The sequence below is a fragment of the Eurosta solidaginis genome, chromosome 1 (genome assembly GCF_040869045.1).
Source record: "Eurosta solidaginis isolate ZX-2024a chromosome 1, ASM4086904v1, whole genome shotgun sequence".
Lineage (NCBI taxonomy): Eukaryota > Metazoa > Arthropoda > Insecta > Diptera > Tephritidae > Eurosta > Eurosta solidaginis.
The window spans coordinates 282,093,054-282,114,769 of record NC_090319.1 but is presented as its reverse complement, the minus strand read 5'-3'; the positions used below and the strand labels follow the sequence as shown (position 1 = coordinate 282,114,769).

Here is a 21,716-nt window from a genome sequence, read left to right as displayed (position 1 = left end):
AAACTATCTTTAGTACCGTCCATTTCATGCGGTTACCCGTCTCACCATGCAAGGTCATACTCACAAAAATATTGAGACGGCTGGGTACTGGAATTTGGAGATGATATGAGTACGATAATACATGTATATTTTCTTGTTTCATGGCTTTATAATACCATATTTTGGATCGAGTATCCGAACTCCTGTTTCTGTCTGCTGTATCTGCGAAATTACTTGATGTTTTCAATGTTTAAACTTAAGTCCCACCTTGATGGGAGTAAGGAAATCCCACCGCGTACCAGTTGCCGAGTTGCTATGCCCCCGGGACTCAGAGCATATTTTTCCTTAAATAGTAGGCAATCGAGACGTTAAGCTTTCTAGATCACTCCCGGCTGCACCTACTACTAAGAACTTTAACTGTCGCTGTTTATATTAAATTTCATAAAATCATTATTCATCGCATAGATTTGCGGTTTTCAGACACAACAGTGCAACAGTGGCTCCTGCCAAAATGCTGAAATAGCCGTGGTATGCAGTCCTTGTGCACGTATTATGCCGATTCCGTGTAAATAAAATCTGCAATGTTATTTCATACATGCAGTACACCTTCCCTAGAGTGAGAACCTACAATTATTACTAACGGCTCCCAGATGCATTACCAAGTGATCGTGGCCTTCCTGGCCCTTTCCCAGACATATTCAGATTTTCGAACGGCTTACTGTTCAGAGTCATGCCAAAATGTTTAGTCCTATCATCTTAAACCCTAGCACTTATGTATATATTCTCGTAAAAATACTAGTTCAGTTTGGTACTTCAGGACTCCGTCCACCTTCAAACTATATCCAAATAACCTTGAGTGGCATATACAGAAATTTTCCAATGCTCACTCATTACCAAGCAACCACTAAGTAGACACTGCCTTCATAGTTTCAAATTAGTTACGACAAAGACCCAGATTAAAGAAAGCAGAACTCCCTTGTGTTTCCTACTCTTCATGGCATATGGTCCCACCTCACTCATCTGCAATGGCTCTGTCGCAAAGAAGTCTGTAAATAAAAATCAAACAGAGCCAACCGACTCGCAACCCAAGCAGGGTTCTTTAAACCGGAACTTAACCGCCCCTTCGATATACAAAAAGTCTCAATCGTGTTGTTTTTGTGCAAAAGGAACTCTTTATGAGTTTCTAATCTAATGAGAACTGCTTAAGTTGTCCTCTTTTTTTTTACTAGGCATTGTGCGATGATAATAATCGTCTGGAATTTCTGGGAAAGCGCATTGGAGATTCCGAGTACCCAAAAAGATTTAATGATTCGACATATTTCAGTGAATCAAAACAGATTGGCACCGATGGTTAGCTATCTAGCTAGCTCAGAAAGTATCTTTATCTGCACCCGCAGTGGAATAAGAAAAAGAGGGAGCCCCCACTCCGTTGGAAAGACCAGCTGAAAACGATTTGACTTAACATACTTGGAAACATGGAATCATATAAAGACAAAACACTTCTAGGAGGTATGATAAACAAACAAGCACCGAATCGAACGTGTTATTCGAACCCAAAAAAAAGAATAAAAAAAATCAGAAAACACAGACAGCTGATGCGAGCACAAAACACGAAACCAACTTCCTGAATCAAACAAATTAGAATCAATGACTTCTACCTACCATAAACTAAACCCTCACATAACGAGCGCATTTCACAAATACACACGAACTGATTATATACACAAGACTTTAAAGCTTACTGCCAAATACAATCACGGCAGAAAGAAAGTGAAAATTGTAGCCCTACCTGGCAACGGTATCTCTTAAGATTCCATGAGCTGCTTTGCTTAGATGTCCGACACGCTGCGGCTTGCGACCATCTATAGTGGGGTTAAAGGTAGATGTACTCTAAGATAGTCATATGCAGCAATGCACGAGTCAGAGCCTTATACATGTTCATATTGTATCGAATTTTGGGAAATTCCACTTATTTGAAACGTTCTGCTAAAGTTCGAATCGCTAAACTGTTGAATAAATCACTCCAATATTCTGTATTGTAAAATGGTCTTTATTAGACTATTTTGGGAGTAGTACAATTATAATGGTGAAAATACTTCACTTCGTAACTATTACTGATTACTCAGCTTTCGCTGCTTTTATACTCTCTGTTGCCTCGTCTACCCATTTCGAGTTACTTCAGTGTGGCGTTTCATATAAATCATTTTTGGGCAGCTCAGCATTTTTGCTTTAACATTATCGACATTTGTTTAGACAAGCATATGTCGGGTTTGATCCTTCACGAGAATATGAAGAAGAAGCATGGTCAGCATCGTTCTCGCCGGCACGCAATTTGGGTCTTCCTTTTTTGAAGTATTCAGTGAGAATTTGTGGTGATCCGTTGTGGTGTGGTTTAAACATCTGTGATTAGTTTCGCTGTTCATCTGCCTCATTGTTCATTTCCCAACCGGTATTGCCATAGACTTAACAATTCTTCTGTGCTTTCTTCGCTAACGATTTTCATGGGCTCCTGCTTCATCTCCTTTTTTGTTTTCCATAGCCCCTTTTTCAGCCCTTACAGATCGTTCCGGTGAATACTTGTACAGCTGATCCCAGTACAATGCAATAAGCGGACACAACTTTCAGATCTGCTGCATGCTGTAAAGATTTTTTGAGCTTACAGCTATTCTTTTTAGAATTATATTTGCCCACAGCTTAGAACAGTATAGCAACAAGCATACGCTGATGGCCATCAGCAGCTTCATTTTGCTTTCTGCTGGTCCTCCGATGGTTTTCATCAGCCTGCTTAGCAACGATATCCGTTTAGATGCCCTCCCAGTCGCATGTTGAATTGGCGCCCAGTATGTTTGTTGGGAGTCTAACTTTACGAAATATATTTTTTTGAGGTTGTAATTTCCACAGAAGGTTTCGAACTCAACTTCTAGCGGCATTTTTTTTCAAATAAACTTTGTAAGTCCTGCTGCCAGCTGAACTTCGAAGGAGTCTAGCTTATTACGACCTGATTGAGCTTTCTGTGTGCTTCTACTGTGTTTTGAACTGGAACGACAGCGGCAATGTCATCTGCGAATCCGACTTCTAATTAATCAGTGCGCATTTCAAGATTGAAAAGTTTATCGTAGCTGACGATGTATAGGCCAGGAACGGGAATTGATCTATGTGCTGCCTCGCATAAGCATGCGATACTAAAATAGTTTCTGATGATGCGCTGAAAATATCATGGGATTTAAAACTGCTGCTCTTATAAACGCCAGTACAATATTTACCCATTTCGCGCTCTTGAAAACGTTTCTTACGTTTAGGATTGCAAGAAAGGCATCTCGCTTGGGTTTGGTATAAGCTTGCTTTACTAGCTTTTTCTACGATAGTAAGTATGTTTTCGATTGCGCTTAAGTGTTATTTCAAGGCATGAATCTTTCTCCTTCAGCGGGCGACCGCCGCGGTGTGCTCCGCCCTTGACACCGAAAGTCCTGGGCTAAAGTCCCAATCAAAGCAACATCATACAAAATTTGGAAAAAGGTTTTTCTAAGCGGCAGGCTCTTCGAGTATACTTCTGCCATTGATCTGCCATGTAGATACCGCTCAGAGTCGGCATAAAGCACGTTTGTCCCGTCACGTCAATTTGTAGGAAAAAACTTTAAATGAGCATGATGCAAATTAGAAGAGCCGATCGGCCTGAATCTCCTCGGAGATAAATCGCACGAAGTACCATTAAGCCATTAGCATAGACAAACCGGTACAGCCTGTATACTTTTGAAAAACTCCCAAAACCATGTACCGCAAACAAGCGAGCCTCATGAGTGTGATGATGACTATATACCTTCGAGAAATTTATGAGTAAAAAGTGGTCCTTAGGTAAGTACGACATAGTACGTTCAGAACAAGAAAAGTAAGTCGTAGACCTAAGCATATCTGTGTGAATTCAAGCCGCGCTGCTTCTTTGGAATGTTTACTTATATACTCCGAAATGAAGTTTACTAACATAATTGGCGCTTAAACGGTTATGGCGGCCCAAAAAGGACAGCGCTAGTAGCTTCTTTGCTGTGTGAACTGGCGCCAATTGGTCACACCATGGGAGTTTAGACCGTTCTCCATCTGGTCCTTCTACCGAAGTGGAGTCCGCCCTCTTCCTCCAAAGAAGGCTTCCGCTAAAAATACTTTCTTAGCCGGAGCATCTTCCTTTATTCGCATAACATGACCTAGCCAGCGTACCCGCTAATATAATTTTCTCCAGCATCAAATTAAACAAATCGCATGATAGGGGGTCACCCTGTCTGAATCCTTATAGTTTTGCTCTACGACATTTTGTGCTGCCGGAATATAGGCAGCACCATTTAGATTCCAATCGTCGGGCATCAGCGCGTCCGACTATTGCAAAGAAGCTAATGCATGCATCTTACAAACTCCACGTCGCCTTCTTTAAATAGCTCTGCAGACAATTTAACAGCGCCCGAGGCCTTGTTGGTTTTTTTTGTATCTGGTTAGTGCTATTCTGACCTCGTCATAATCTGGTGGGGGATATTAATTCCATCTTCGTCGATTCTGGGATCGGGTTCATCATCCTTGTGCCGTATATCAGTGTCTCCATTTAGGAGAGCTAAGACGTGTTCCCTTCATAATCTAAATACCCTTCTAAATATCGATTACAAGGTCGCGCCTTCGTTTTTTGCCCTGGACTTAAAATCTTCCAGATGTAGCCGAATTTTTTTTTTGCAAAATTTGCTTGCGTTTTCTTGGTGGCTAGCAGCTTAAGCTCCTAGCACACACGCCTTCCTACCTCTAGTTTTTTTCATTCTGTGAATTCGCCTCGCTTCCCTTTCTAACCTGCGGTAGCGTTCAAGGACTCTTTTTGTTGCGCTCTCTTTGAAATGAATCATTAAAAATAAGTTTGTCTTTAATGTACCTTTATTGTTCAACTATTCGTAGTTTCACAACAATGAATCAAACAATATAATATGTGTATGTATGTCAAAATGTATAATATATTAGTTATTTTTGTGCTATTATTAATCAATAAACAATTTACGGAAACTACCATCAGCGCCAAACTCCGTTTCATATGGTCGGCCGTCACCGTGGCGTAGCTCTTCAATGGTACCATAATTCTTTTCATCGTCAAAATAATTACGATAACTTTTTAATAATTCATCCATATATTCAATACATTCACGAATATGACCATTCTTGCCGCCATATTCTTCTGGCAAACAATCTTGTGGTATATATTGATATAATTCCTCAAGAGATCTAACAACAATCCACTGAAAAAAAAAATGATAAGAAATTTATACAATGCAAGTAGCTGGAAAATAATTTTCAAAGATGTGTCTGAAACTTACCGGCGGAAACATTTCTTTCCTAAGACACAAACGTTTATATACAGCCAACAAATTTAGTAGCTCCTTTGGTGGATTCAAGCAATAGACCGCATTTGTACGCAAAGGACTACAATTATTTACCCAATGGCACCAGAACCTAAAACCATCCGCACTCAATTGTGATGTATGTTCGATATTCATATTTGATAAATCCAAGATTTCACTAACTCCAACAACAGCAGCATTATCATTTTCCAGGGCTATCAATTCCATAGCCATTGTATTATAGGCCAAAATGTCACGTATGTGATAACTTTTGGCACAACAACCGCCGAAACGAGTAATCATTATGGCAGATTGATCGTTGAAACTCGGACATTCCGGAAAGTATTGGAGTCTTTGTGGGGGAGAAAAAAATGTATGAATAAAACATAAAATAAGTAGAAATATATATCAACTGCTGAGTGGAACACCAACCTATTTGGTTGCCGCTTAAAAAACGCCTATCTCAGAAAACTCCCTATTTCCATGTTTGTTTGAAGATTGTTCTATCTTAGGCCCGGTTTTTCAGTACAAGTTTAACTCAGTTTGTCAGTAAAACTACGCTTAAACTTATTCTGCAGTTTTTCAGTCCACTTTAACTGAAGTGTAAGCTGAGCTTAAGCGGCCGATCTGGCAGGGTTAAACTCTAGTTAACCTATCGGTGATTTGCGTTCGTTCGAGATGGCGTCGAATATACTCAACAAGCATTTGGGTTTGAGTACCATTAGAGCTCATGTTGATAACTAGTATACCCCTAAAATCTCAAGAGTTGTTACGAAACACTGGCTCAACTTGAGAATCATAGTGTACTCAGCAAAAGAGGGAATTTTTTATAAAGCGGATAATGCATTACTTAAGCTGAAACAATTATAGTTCCCAAGTTGTGGTTCTTTAACTGGACTCCAGTGTAAGATTCCAATACTACAGTATTTTCACAAAAATAAAATATAAAATATGTGTAATTTATTTTTTATTAATTAGGCTTCATTACTGTTATCAACCATGTGTTTATTTTTCAAAAAAAAAGGCTGCTGGTTTTTGTGGTACCACCTTAGAGATTTTTTTTCAACTCTACCTCAACTCGATATCCAATGTAGGAGAAATGTGTTGGATATTCATTTGAGAACTATAAATTTCTCATAATCTCTCATATGTTGGAGACTACTTTGATTATGACGTTGGAGATCAACTCGATAACTATAATATTTACAAAATTTCTCAAAGGATGGATAGTGATTGGAGAATGAAGTTGGATATCAACTTGATAACTATCTGGCTTCAGAATAATTGGAGCATGATGGAGAGATATTTTTTTCCATGTTTGTTGGGTAAAAAAAATCCAGCTGTTTCCGTATCTACAAATTATCTAGATAATAAAATACCAATGTTGCTGTACAAAAAAAACATACCCCAAGGGGCGGTCTTAAACTGTGACTGAAAAACTGCTCAGTAGTTTAACTGAAGTTGAAATTTGTCTAGAGTTTAAACAAACTTAGTTTAAGCTTAGCCTAACCAACGACTGAAAAACCGGGTCTTAGAATGGGTTTCAGTAATGCCTTTTTTTAAAACCTTTCTCAAAATCGCCCTATCTAAGCACCAATTCGAATAATTTTGACGTTAGGTTTATGAAAACATTTTGAATTCTAGGACATGGCTGTTTTGGAACTAGTCCACAGATAGGACGTCTTTGAACATTTTTCTGGGATAGAGTGTTTTCGAATTGGCTGTCAGGATACGGTGATTGGGTGCTATTCTCTCTTGTCTCTTCAACCCCAAACTCCTCTTGATTCAAGGCAGTTGTGAATTCCGAACACTCTATATATTAAGGTACCATTGTAAATACTTTGAAAGGTCTTGCATATATCAGTGTCAGCATTCCCCCAAAGGGGTTTGGATCAAAGAAAAGCACCAGGAATCGTAGAGTGCCTGAGGAGGTTACCACCCTACCAGTATTGATGGAATTCAACAATATCGCGAATATCACAACAGGCAGCGCTCGTTGAACTCTACACGAGCCAAGGATCTGGGCGACAACGGTCCTTGTGAGCTCTCATTTCTGTAGCCATCAGTTGAGTATTAAGTTAAGTATTTAAAGAGGTCTTATAAGTATTTAGCACTATCGGAAAGACTTCCCTTATCGTTCAACATTATTTGAAGGTAGGCAGGAGGCTGCGGTATGGAGTGGTAGACACCATATTCTAGGGAATTTTATGGACAGTGCCTATTGAATTACATATATACCGCTAGGGGGTATATTCAACGTAGCATTCCCCATACCGGAGCATTTCGGAAAGTAGCGGCGGTCTTACTATAGTGGGTGGAAATGCTGTAACGGACGGATTTCGCCCATATTTAATATATGACCGCGGACTCCGTTTTATCGCTAATGAAAGCGATCAGTCGGACTTGGAGAGCGATGAATTGAAACCATGGTCGACCAAACAAACCGGGAGAGTGAACGCTTGTCATGGGCCCGTGATTCCATAGAAGTAGTTCGAAGGCAGTACGCTGTATGAGTGAGAATAATCTTCTACCAGCTCCTAAGAGGCAAAACTAAGCTACTTCCAAGGCCGTGAGGCCGTGTTGGTCTAAAGATGTATGTCAGAAAGACCCTTATAGGGAGGAAGAAACTAGCTCGAAAGTTGCAAGTTAAAAAAAGGAGGTTTTTGAATACCGGAAGTGGTACCATGTCAATAACAGATAGCAGGGATGTGGAAGATCTCTCCTAGAAACCAAAGGGAGGTACAACTAAGACTATAGGTGCTTCCAAGAGGATGAGTGACGTGGCGACGCTGTTCCTTACTTGACCATAGGAATCCCTTGAGACATATTTCTACCAAAAGAGGAATATGCATGAAGGAAACTTTTTATCTTCATGATCAAGATGAAGCGGGACGAACGAATAAACCGTCTTCAAAATCGATTTGGCGGCGTAGAACAATGGGGTTAGTTTGATGGTGCGCAAAAATATTGCGAGCTTTAGGTGGCTTGAGGGAGTTGTTCCTAATCTCCAAAGACAAGCTAAAATTTCGCTGATTGAGGTATTTATAGGTGCTGATAGTGCTCAGATCAGCACCATGACAAAGGTATGAACCCATGCATAATGAAGTCGGAGAATGGATGCGCCGAGCACTACACCCTACCAATAAACGAAGTAAACGAACAGGTTAAGACTCAGCTGTTTAGAGTGGCACAGCTATGAGATCTAGAACCAGCAAGTAGGACAGATCTTATAAAGCTTCAGGTATTTGTTAAGAGGAAAGAGTAATTTTAAAGCTAATGTGCTGGTTTTTCTGTCTATACGAGGGTTTTACGAAGCAGATCAACCCTAACAGAGAGAGGGGTGTTTGAGGCGTCGGTTCCACATTGCAATGGAAAAATGGTTGATAAATGCGAGGACACGTTGAAAGGCGAACCTAAATTATGTATGCCGGGGTTGATTCTGGATAGGCAAGAGCTTTACCTGTAACAGTATTCAGATCGAAGATGAGCTAGAGTGACGCGAGTCTTCCTAGAGAGATTGCTTTCCTCTTCTGCGAGTTCAGGGTATTTATCTTTAAGAACGGTATTCGCCGGCCTATTCCTGGCATAGAGATCTATTCTGATGTATCTCTTCACGCTACTGCTGGTACCTTAGTAGCTCTCAGCTGAGTTCCTAATAACTGTAATTAAATATTTTTCAGATAATCAATCTCACCCCATACGATTTACAGCCAAAATTTTCTCTGACACCCGTCGCTTTGCAGTAATCTCTGGACATTTTGTGATAAATATAAAAAAATCATCAATGCGCTTCTTCGTCTCTTCCAAACTGTACTTGCAACGACGCAGCTGGGAAATCAAGAAATCGGTGGAAGTGCGAGCATTTAAATAACGCTGCTGATATATCCAAGTCCGTAATATAATCAAATCCTGTTTTATACGTTCCGGTGTCTCATTTAACGCTTCACGTGCAATTTCGGCTAATTTTGGTGGCAATGGACGCATGTTTTTTTTTTTTTTTTTTTGGAAATATAAAAATGCAATAAATTTCTTATAAATAAAATCAACGTCGTTATAAATCAACAGTTATGCTAAAACTAATCATATCAAATCGATCTGCATTAACTTAAATACGCAACCTATGATGAGCAGCTGGAATAGATAATTGTTTGATTACAATTCAACTGAATTAACTATTATTGTGTTAATTTTATCTGATGAAATTGATAGTGAAGTAATTAGTTTAGTTTTATCTATGTAAAAGCATTTTTATCGGTCAAGCTGTGTCATGCCCGTTGCGGAATAAAGTGCATAACTAGATTTTATTCGCCATCCGTTCACACTAAGGAAATATAGCATATAATTTTGTTGTTCTAAAATTGCTTGGAATTATATTTACATAAATATAAATGTAAGGTTCGATAAACTCCGAAGAGACTTTAGGCCGAGCTTCTCTTCCTATTTGCGTCGTGCTCCTTTCAGTTTTTCCTACAAATTCGCGGGAGGGGACCTACTTATTTTATGCCGACTATGAAGGGCATCTGCAAAGCAGATGAGTTTTCACTGAGAGCTTTTCATGGCAGAAATACACTCGGAGTGATTGCCAAACACTTCTAATTGGAAAAACTTGTTTTTAAAATTTTGATGTTTCTTTGACCGGGGCGAGAACCCAGGACCTTCGGTGTGTTAGGCGGACCACGCTACCATCGCACCACGGCGGCCAATATTTGTGATCTATATATCAAACATTATTGAGTCAGGCCGAATAGATTTGAAGTTGTAACGATTTAAAATAATACATATGTATATCCTCAGCTCAGCGGGAAATAAAACCCAGAAGCTATGCTAAAATAATTGCGATATAAATCTAAAACAATCACTACGAGGTACCGAAAAAATGAGAATTTTTGCAGATTCAATAACAGAATATACAGAGGCAAGCAACGGGATTTGGAAAGCGTAACCCAACATCCGCTATACTTGTGAAGGTTTTCATCAAAATATATGAAACCTCTTAACGCCCTATAGAGAGTAACCTAATGCTGGCAGCGCAATTTACACAGGGCAAACGGTTCGCAAAATTAGAACTACATTCCGGGAACACATACGAGACTTTTGTAAGAAGACTCAAAAACCCAGCAGCGCATCAGAGTCAGAGTCAAACTTTGCAAACCACGTCTTTGAAAATAAATGAACTTTAAATAAAATCAAGAATACATGCAAGTTTCTCCATATACCACACAAAGGTCTAACATTTAACACACTTGAAAACAGGGAAACATATAAACAGTAAATATTCTAGGCGGCGTAATAAACTAACAAACAAACACCGCATTGGACGAGCTAGTCAATCACCTCAAAATAATAAAAAAAAACAGCTGCCACTAGCACAAAAACGAATTAATTACACAGAAGACGAACAAATTAGAATCACTGACTTCTACCTGTCAACGAATCTCACACAGACATAAACCAAATACCCTCTTAACAAGCGCGTTTTACGAATACACACGAACTGACTACCTGCTAAACACACACGATGTAACTAAACGAACAGTTCAGAAAAAAAGACTATAAAAGCTTATAACTTACAAGTAAAGCTGTTTAAGTTCGGGTGTAACCGAACATTATATACTCAGCGTGAGCTTCAATTGCACATTTCAATTCAGATAAATTACTTTTCTACATAACACGTGGCACCGCCCGTTTAAAAAAAAATGTTTCCACATTTCCTCTTGCAATAAAACTTGATAAGTGAAATATAATTAATTCAAAACTATTTTTTGCTAAATTATAGCTTATTATTCTAGTCTACAACACCTTTAAACTTGTTTTATATCTAAGTTGCCGTGGTCTTTAACCGATCGCGTCCATTTCTACCACGAATATTTTCTACTATAGGGAAAATTTGTGTACCCAATTTTATTACGATCCGTTAATTCTTCTTCGAGTTATGGCTCCCGAAACATAGAAAATTGCTTAGTCATAAAAGGGGCGGTGCCACACCCATTTTCAAAACTTTTAGTGTTTTCCAATTTAATGTTATAATTCAGTTTAGAAAGTAAGATTCTATTGATACAAAGCTCTTTTTCGCTAAGATATAGCTTATTGTTTTCGTCTACGACCCTTTTAAATATCTTTTATATAAAAGTGGGCGTGGTCTTTAACCGATCTCGCCCATTTTTCCTAGAAATATTTCATGCAATAGGGAAAACCTGTGTACCCAATTTCATTACGATCCGTCGACTTTTCTTCGAGTTATGGCTCCCGAAACATAGAAAATTGCTTAGTCATAAAAGTGGCGGTGCCACGCCCAGTATTTTAAATTTGAAGCTTTTCCTATTTACTGTTATAAATCCACTTGGGAAATGAAATATCATTGATATAAAGCTCTTTTTTGCAAAGATATAGCTTATTTTATTCGTCCACGACTCTTTTAAAAATATTTCCTATAAAAGTGGGCGTGGCCCTTAACCGATTTCGCTAATTTTTCTTCAAAGCATTCCTTATAGTAAAGGCAAGCTCCTTGTCCAATTTTGTTACGATAGGTTTAACGATTTTTGATTTATGATTAATAATATTTGTAAAATTGATTTTATCACAAGTGGGCGGTGCCACGCCCACTTAAAATATTTTTTTTCAAATTTTTATCAAGAGTCTCAATATTATTCCACACGTCAAATTTCAACATTCTAGGTGTATTATTTACTAAATAAAAATAAATGTAAAGCGCGATAACCTCCGAAGAGATCTAAGGCCGAGCTTTACTTTATTTACTAAATAATCAGGTTTTTTGTGTTTTTCAAAATGTTATATATATAAAAAGTGGGTGTGGTTATCATCCGATTTCGCTCAATTTCAATACCAATCTATTGTGGGTCGAGATGAGCTCGTGTACCAAATTTGGTGAAGATATATCAATATTTACTCAAGTTATCGTGTTAACGGGCAGACGGACGGACGGACATGGCTCAATCAAATTTTTTTGTCGACGCTGATGATTTTGGTATATATCTATCTCGATTCCTTTATACCTGTACAACCAACCGTTATCCAATCAAAGTTAATATACTCTGTGTGCAAAGCACGTCTCCAAACCAAAATTGACAGGCGACGCTGGAAAATTATTACAAAATAATTCTAAAATGATCACGAAAGAGTTCCGAAGTTATCTCTAAAATAGTCCAAAAATATCTGTGCATAAGTATCCATATCTTTGTCTAATTCTAATTCTGTCCCTTTCTCCTTCCCTCTTCTCTACGGTTCTTCTCCATCCCTTATTCCCCGTCCCATTCCCACCCCAATTCCAAGTCCTAGTCCCAATTCCAATGAAAATCTTAGTCCCAGTCCCAGTCGTAGCCCCAATTCCAATCGCAATCACATTCCCACTCTCAGTGCCGCTCCCAGTTCCAGTCGCAGTACCAGTCCTATTCGAAGTCCCAGTCGCAATCGGTCCCTGCTCCATTTCACGAAAAGAACTGTCATAAATACTTATTTAGGCAAAGGCTACCTATATGTCCAATTTCAAGTAAAGCGAACCAAGAACATAATTTATTCGAATAGATCGGTCCCTGGTCTACTTCCCGAAAGAAACTTAATTTTAAAGTTAGATCAAACTGCACACGGCCTGCAAATTTGATTGGAATCGGTTAAGTAGCTCAGGAGTACGTCGCGGACAAACAACGTAATACGAAATTTATATATAGATATTAAAATTTGATAGAAAGTCTTCAATAGGTATCCATTTGAGTATGCTTCCGGAATCTAAGTATGCATACAAAGTAATTCAAGGTAATAATATTTTTCATGCCACTTATGACAGATATTAAATTCACTTGAAGTATTTCATTCTTGTTATTTCCTCTAACTTTGTAAATCCTTTATTTCCTCACATCAGAAAAAAGTCCAATCCGCTTTTAAGTACTCATTAAACGTTGGTGGCATTTTCCAGTTTGATGGGATGATATACCCCCTTTACTCAGCGCCGATTGTATATGGTAAATGTGAAAGCGAATTGCGCCAACATATGGGAATCTCATGTAATACTCATATTTTTTCGAACTAAATGTTGCTTGTCAACAATTTAAAACACTTTAATATCCAATGGAGCGCAGATCTACCACATCCAAATGCCAATGTTTATACAGTAGCAACAACAACAACAAACATTAAAAAAATAAGCAACTAAAGCACATATAATCGAATTCGTGCAGAGACAGTGTCAATTACCCCCTTAAAAATTGAACTCCTTCAACTCTTCAAGTGATCGTCCAAGAAAAAAAAAAAAACAAAAAAAGACAAGAAAAAAGTCAAGGCTGGAGAAAATACTATGTATGTTAGTTTGGTGTATTAGGGCTGTTCAAGAGTTACTAACAGCGCTTTCCCACATGTGGGTCCGATGCGCTCCGCAACTAACCACTGAAAATACTTGTCCGACTATCTAGTCCTCTCACCCCGCCCCCCCCCCCCCCCCCCCGCGTTCTACAAAGAACTTTACTTCTGGGATGGGAAGGGCGGTATGGCCAAGAAGGTCGCATGTGGTCATAACAAATCGTTCCCGAGATGGTCGGGCTTGGTACCGGAACGCACCGGATCGGCATCCGACAATGGACCATCAACATCGATAACACTCCCCAAGGCCTTCGGGAAGTGTCCTTATCGCTACAACAACAACAACAACAACAACAAGGAGGGCTTAGGCAGTGTTATATTCAAGTGTATCCAGACGGTTCGAATTGGAAAAAAGAAACTGTACATGGGCTATACTCGAATCATCGACAGGAAGACATAGAAGGATTAGCTACGCTGCTTCGAAGCAGTACAGCCACAGATACCATTGTAAAGAACTTTATACGAACACCACACTGTTAACTTACGGAGAAAACCGTGGTATTTACCAGCAAGACAACGAACTTGCTAAGGACTTATTGGGATTAGTGCTTGACATTAATGTTCTTGTGGTCATGATTCGATCGGAAATGAATGACTATCTTTGTCAAACATACACAAAATGTTAGTGCTCTCACAATGGCATATGCAGCATAAAAAAAAAAAAAATGTCACACCCTTCAAAAAAAAAAATATTCAAATAACAACGCTAACTTTGAGAGACCTATTACTTGTACTTGATTATACTAGAGCTACGAAACTGCATAATCACAAAAAGGTCAGAGAACTCAAAATAAAATGTCTGTACGATACAGAGTAAGAGGTGATTCACTTTAGCCGAAATCCACGACTGCATACACGACGATTCAGATTACTGGTCGCACGGTTTTTTGAGAGTTCGGCTGAGGTAAGGGAGGTAAATATGTCATTCTGCCTAAGTATATGTATATGGAAAAGCGAGGAGTTTTTTAAAGACCAACCATATATTTAGCCTATACATATATTTAGTTGAAAGAATGTAATGGCTGCTAGGTGAATCACAATTTTTATTTAACATTTTTGGGTCACCCTAATACACATTCATATACATATATTCTGACACATGCATTTACTACAACTTGAAAATGGAAAGAAACTAATGAGCCATCATTAATATTATTTACACCCAATGTAGGAACAACATGAAACATCGTCGTCGCACTTCACTGGAGGCATTCTGCACATTCTATGCAAAGTTCCAAAAACAAAACGGCTCGCTCGTGTAAAGGTATGAGCGAATGAACAGCGAAGGAGTTAATGCGTGTGCAAACTGTCAACGAGATCAAAGAACATTTTCATTATTTGTTTTGAGTTATTTCAAATAATAAATATTAGTGTCTGTAAGTGAAAAGCAGAAATAACACGAAGGCAATATTTGCAGTCGGCCGATTGCGCCATGATGAGCTGATTGTAAGGGGTATGGGGAGATTATCAGGCTCTGTTGATGTCCTTTGACAGATTCAAAAAAAAAAAAAACAATGAAAAGCACTCAAATTTTTCTCCAAGTGGTTGCGTCGTGTGCCTTGTTAGTGTTTCAGTTGTTGTTATTGTTATTTTGATGTTTGCCAAAAGCGATCACTAATCACCGCGACAGCAACATGATCTTGTCAACAGCTGACACTTTATGTCAGACCAATTTGCAATTTATGTTTGGGTGTTACACTCATCTACCGCCCCTAAACGTAAGGTGTGTGCCACTACATTGTATATACAAATTCATAAGTCGACTATGTAGTAGTAAATATTCGATATTGTATGGTTATATCTATTACAAGGAGACTTGTCAGCGCCCTTTTCTCCCATATGTGCTTCTACAAATAGTTTTCCTATGCTACGTGTCTGCTCCAACTCACTCTATGTATATACAATGCCTACTTAAATACCTCCCATGTCAAGCTGTAAATTGAGTTCTCAACAAGCAGTCGTCAAGTTGTTGAGCATTCGCTGACGTTTACAAGTTGTGCCAGTTTTATTGTCAATTTTATCTCAAGCATAAAACTCCGATCACATTTCAAAGGCGCTCTTGTACCATTTTCATTTCCCTCGGCGCTACTATCACTATCTGTTTCTACTACATCTCACTCTTTCTCTCTTCTACTACTACGTATATATGTATCTCTCGAGGTTTGTGAGGAATTTGAATGGCTTAGTTGATTTTATCGTTTTCCGGATGTGTCCACTTGAGTTTTGTTGTTGTCGTTTGTTGCGACACATTAGTGCACTAATAAGATGTGACAGAGCATTTAAGTGGCTTTAAAAGTTTTTGAGGATATTTCTAAAAATGACATTTCTAAATGAGACATAAATGACTTAATATTTAGTTCAGAGGTTTTTGAAGTGATATTCATTCGTCAGCATGTAATTTTTCTGGATTTTCTTGATTTTAGTAATAGATTACCTGGTCTCCAGCTCTTTGTGCATACAATTTGTGGAGGTTCACCCTAACTCGACTACCTTTTCGGAAATGACCTCTTCAAAAATCTGTTTCAAAATGAAGCACAATTCTTTGGCATCAACCAAACCGTTTGGAACTCGTAGACCTACAGCAAGATTTAGTTCGTAAACCGCCTATCTCAAAATATATTTCAGCAAAAGTTTGCATCAGAACTTATTTCAAGACCGCCCAGTCATAGTTTGATTGAAAAATTCCCTATTTAAGAGTTTTTCTTATAAACGCCCCATCATAACTCACATTTTAGTGATGTTATGCTGATAAAGGCCAATTTTGAAACCAGTTCCAAGGTAGTGCGTTCCTCACATAAAATCTGATATAGGGATCGTGGACAGAGTTGAGAGAAGAAGGGATGGCCCTTCGATAGAAAAATTATTTATGATCCTATCCGTGATGCCCACTTTGTGCTTGAAAAAGGGGTTTAATGAAGATGTGTATGAGCTATACGTGGGCTTGACCACAGTGCAATAAATTAAAGCTTGTTATGAGAATGAAAGAAATGCACTCCTTCTTAAAAAGAATATCTATTCCCCTAGACGCATAAAAAGGAGGGGCCGCTCTATTTCCCTTCAGTTATCGCGAAAGAGGAATAGCTAGCATGACGTAACAAGTCAAAAATCGCCAGTAGGCTGAACGACGGCTAATGCTGTTTATTGCTGCTCAATTTTTTAAGGAAACTAAAACTCAACCGAGGGGCTTCCTACGCAGGTTTTCTGTTGGAAAGATTGGGGAGTATTATTTGCCACTTGAACAACGATACATTTTTCGTAAGTGGAGTTGAGATATGGATTAAATAATGAGCACCTAAATATATTGGTTTTACGTTAGGTAATGAAGGTACACCGCTAAGCCAGTTTCGCTTAGCAAATATTCGTATTCCAGTCCAATGGCTTAGACGACAACAAAACTGATCGAATAAATTCACACAATATAGTATAAAGCTGGAGCTGCTTCAACCATGGCTTTCAGTTCATTCGTGCAGAATTTTGATTAGGGGAGCCATAGATATTACAAGTAGATACCACGGACTGATTTTTATTGCCTGCAAGCAATGTATTTTTATCAAAAACTTGTTGTCGATTTAGACGATTAGTTTGGTATAGCTCACCGATTATTCGGTGCTTTGCACACAGATTGATAAAATCAATTTTACAAATATTATTAATCATAAATCAATTATCGTTAAACCTATCGTAACAAAATTCGGCAGAGATGTTGCCTTTGTTATAAGGAATGCTATGTAGAAAAATTAACGAAATCGGTTAAGGACCAAACCCACTTTTATATAAAAGATTTTTAAAAGGGTCGCGGATGAATCAAATAAGCTATATCTTCGCAAAAAAAGGGCTTTATATCAATGGAATTTGATTTCCCAAGTGGATTTATAACAACAAATAGGAAAAACATCAAATTTTAAAAAATGGGCGTAGCACCGCCCCTTTTATGACTAAGCAATTTTCTATGTTTCGGGAGCCATAACTCAAAGAAAAACAAGTAAGGACGGGGACTGTCTTCGGCTGTGCCGAAGACTTCATACCTTTCATGAATGGGGCTGAACAATAATCTTATCCCGTTGTAATCTCCAAATAATCGGATTTATAACATAAGAAATATATAGTGAACAGATGTACATACCTAATCGATTTTTAAGATAAATATAAAATAAAAGATAGCAAAAAACCCCCTTATCTGAAAGATCGGTTGTATGGGATATATATTATGATATAGCTCCGATCGAAATGATTTTTATAGGAAATCTTCTATGATATATTAGAATATTTATCACCAAGTTTCACGTTTTTATATTGGAAACTAAGGGAGAACATGGCCAAAAATCTTTCTATCTGAACGATTGGTTGTATGGGATAGGTATATACTACATACATATAGCACCGATCAAAGAGATTTTTCCAGCAAATCTTCCATGATATATTAGAATAAATATCACCAAGTTTCACGTTTTTATATTGGATATTAATGGAGAAATTGCCAAAAATCTTTCTATCTGAACAATCGGTTGTATGGGATATATACTATATATAGCTCCGATCAAAGTGATTTTCTCAGAAAGCATTCTATGATATATTAAAATATATATCACCGAGTTTCACGTTTACACTTTCAAAATTGCGGCAGGAAGGACCAAAATCGTCTTATCTGAACGATCGGTTGTATGGGAGATATATATTATAGTGGTCCGATCCTACCGGATCCGACAAATGTCTAATATAATCTAATAAATTTCGTTGAGATATCTCAAAATTTGAGGGACTAGTTTGCGTTCAAACAGACAGACGGACGGACAGACGGACATGGCTATATCAACTCAGTTCGTCGCCCTGATCAATTCGGTGTACTTAATGTTGAGTCTATCTTCTATATTTCTCAACATTACAAACATCGGACCAAAGTTAATATACCATTTCATGTTCATGAAAGGTATAATTAACGGATCGTAATAAAAGTGGGTACACAGATTTTCCCTATAGCAGGAAATATTTCTAGAAAAAATGGACGAGATCGGTTAAAGACTACGCCCACTTTTATACAAAAGATTTTTAAAAGGGTCGTAGACGAAAATAATAAGCTATGTATATCTTAGCGAAAACGAGCTTTGTATCAATAGAATTTTACTTTTTAAATTGAATTATAACACTAAATTGGAAAACACTCAAATTTTTGAAAATTGGTGTGGCACCGCCCCTTTTATGTCTAAGCAATTTTCTGTTTCGGGAGCCATAACTCGAAGAAAAATTAACGGATCGTAATAAAATTGGGTACACATATTCTCCTTATAGCAGAAAATATTTCTAGTAAAAATGGACGGGATCGGTTAAAGACCACGGCAACTTAGATATAAAACAAGTTTAAAAGGGTCGTAGAGTAGAATAATAAGCTATAACTTAGCAAAAAATAGTTTTGAATCAATGATATTGCACTTATCAAGTTTTATTGTAGGAGGAAATGGGGAGACATTTTTTTTTTAAATGGGCGGTGCCACGTATAATTTAGAAAAGTAATTTATATGAAATGAAATGTGCAATTGAAGCTCATGCTGAGTATATAATGTTCGGTTACACCCGAACTTAGACACCTTTACTTGTTTTTTTTATCTTTGCGATGATCGCAGGGAGATTTACGTCAATATGCACGTCAAAAATGTGTGTAGCCCTTCCTCCTTTAGAATAGGCATGCCTCCAACAAGAGGCAACGGAAAATCTATGAATGCGGAGGTTCGAGGGTAGAAAATAAACGTTTTCGAAGCAATCAGACTATTACCAGAAGGAGCTAACACCGGCACGTAACAGATTCAATCCGACAAAGGACTGCCATATTTGTAACACACTCCACAAGCCTTCGTGGAGTGTTTTAGCGGTTAAAACAAAAATAACGCATTTTTTGACTCGATGCATGAGTCTTAGACATGCTGCAAAGACCACTGACAGCATTGGAAAACGGTAACATTTTGGATACTTATCTTTCGAAGATGTTATGGCATACTTAGGTTAGGTTGAATTGGCCGGTCCATAAGGACCTCGCATAGACTGAATTAGTCCATAGTGTTCCAGAAGTTTGTTAAGGAACAAACTCAAAACCCCTATCAAAAACCAGGTGCTATGTTGTAAAATAACTCCGTCCTCTTGGCAAATACTAGAAGCTTTCGAGGACCAACTCCACTTGGTGCTTATAGGTCTGAAAGACGTATCACTCGTAATAGCTGAAGTCTTAGCCTGGCAAACTCAGGGCATGGTCGGATACTTAAGTGGTTCAAATATTTTGTTGCCGATTCAACTTTTTAAGGGTTGATTAGATGTCGGAGGGAGTAGTAGTTTCCAATAGCGTTAACAGTAGTCAGTCGTTGCTTAGTTTAGCATGAAAAGGGCGTATTCATTAGAACTTCCGCATATCGCAATTTTTTCACATTATCGTACAAGTTATTACAAAAGATCACTTATTGACTGCCTTCTTGAAAACTTATTACAAATGTTTGTAAGGTTGCTCAGATCCGCTAAACGTTGTTTGTTTAATGACATTCCTGAGCAATGAAATCTTGCAATTGCACCACGAACCTCCATAGACTTACTCTTCGTGCTGCCTGTAGGATCATCGCTGTCTAAAGAAACCTCGGGAAGGGAGGAGTCTGCATAGACCTCTGAAAGTTGCCAGATTTGCCTTCTTGGTTTTCAAGGTTTTTAAGTCCGCTCAAGACGGTGCCCGCCTTATCCAGTGGATGTTATCCCTCCTCTATATCCGAAGGGTGATCAACTGAAACTAGTTATATTGGACTATTATTCGTTGCAAGAATCGCGCTGTGTGGTTCTGTCCGTGGTGCTGTATGAGCTGTATGAGTTGTATAAGCTTTAGTTATGACGATTTTGCAGCGTATAAAAACCCAAAGGCTTCACTGGCTCGGTCATGTTATGCGAATGGCCGACGACGCTCTGGCTTAGAAAGTATTTTATTCGACACCGCAGTTTGGAAGAAGAGAGAGAGAGAGAGGGAGAAATCTCCACTGAACTGGGAGAGGCAGATGAATGAAGACTTGACCTTCCTTGGTGCTTCCAATTGGCGTCAGTTATCGCTTAGGCGGTTAAGCGCCAATTAATAATAACGATTCGTTTCCCTCTGCAAATTTTAGTTGTGAGACAAACAAATGTTAGGATAGCGTCAAATCATTCAGACATAACGAAATAATTAAAAAGAAAATTAAAAATTTAAAAACAATTATATATTTATTTATGTGGTGTAAACAAGGAAGGGTCCAAGGTGAACCACAGATATGGGACACACGAGCGTGATGCTTTATTCGTTTAAAGGAACTTCTCAGGCCCGTATTAGTCAAATGAGTTTATGGGAAGTCATAAGATAGGGCGAGTTCTGAGTTCTAAAAGATAATGTCGTGCGGAGCTCTAGTGCTGACTTATGTAAATAAACTTTATCTATAAATTTTCTGTTCTTCGAATGTGCTTCAGAGGACAGAGAAGTAAAGTGATTCTCCTGAAAAGTAAATAGGTAAAACAAGTTGTTTCCGTAGCAGACGGGTTAATATCCAAAAGTGGTACTCACCGAAAGTTTTTGCTATTAAGACAACAACAACGAAACTATTGACGTATCTCAATATCTAAATATGATTTCATAGAAAATAAAAAAGGGAATTTTACCGCCAAAATAAAAATAGAATACATTTGTTTTAATGTATAACAAATGGACTCATAAAAATAAATTTAATTACAAAATTACGGAACTTAACTTATACGATAATAAAATTTATTAAGTTTAGAAGGCCAATTATATAGAATATTTAACCATAAAGATGTGAAAAAGAGAAGCAAACTACAAAATAAATAATAATTAAATGAGCATTTTATGCATGATAAAAATGTATTATTTATTGAGCATTTTTCAAAAAAGGCCGCTCTGCTTCACTGACAGTTGTCACTCAAATTAATCCTTCATGGCATTTACCGAGCGTGAGACGTTTTAACGATCGCTGCTACGTCACTGCTTTACGTGCGGAT

The 21,716-nt window shown here is 38.1% G+C and overlaps 1 protein-coding gene across 1 annotated transcript; it reads right to left on the bottom strand.

Moving 5' to 3' along the window:
* Nucleotides 1-4,982: 4,982 nt before the first annotated feature.
* On the bottom strand, nt 4,983-9,380 carry LOC137243307 (clavesin-1). The gene is made up of 3 exons (XM_067770888.1): nt 9,034-9,380; nt 5,316-5,691; nt 4,983-5,237 (listed from the first exon to the last, which is right to left on the bottom strand). Exons 1-3 carry the CDS (start codon nt 9,321-9,323, stop codon nt 4,983-4,985), a joined length of 921 nt encoding a protein of 306 aa, XP_067626989.1. The 5' UTR covers nt 9,324-9,380.
* Nucleotides 9,381-21,716: the final 12,336 nt, after the last annotated feature.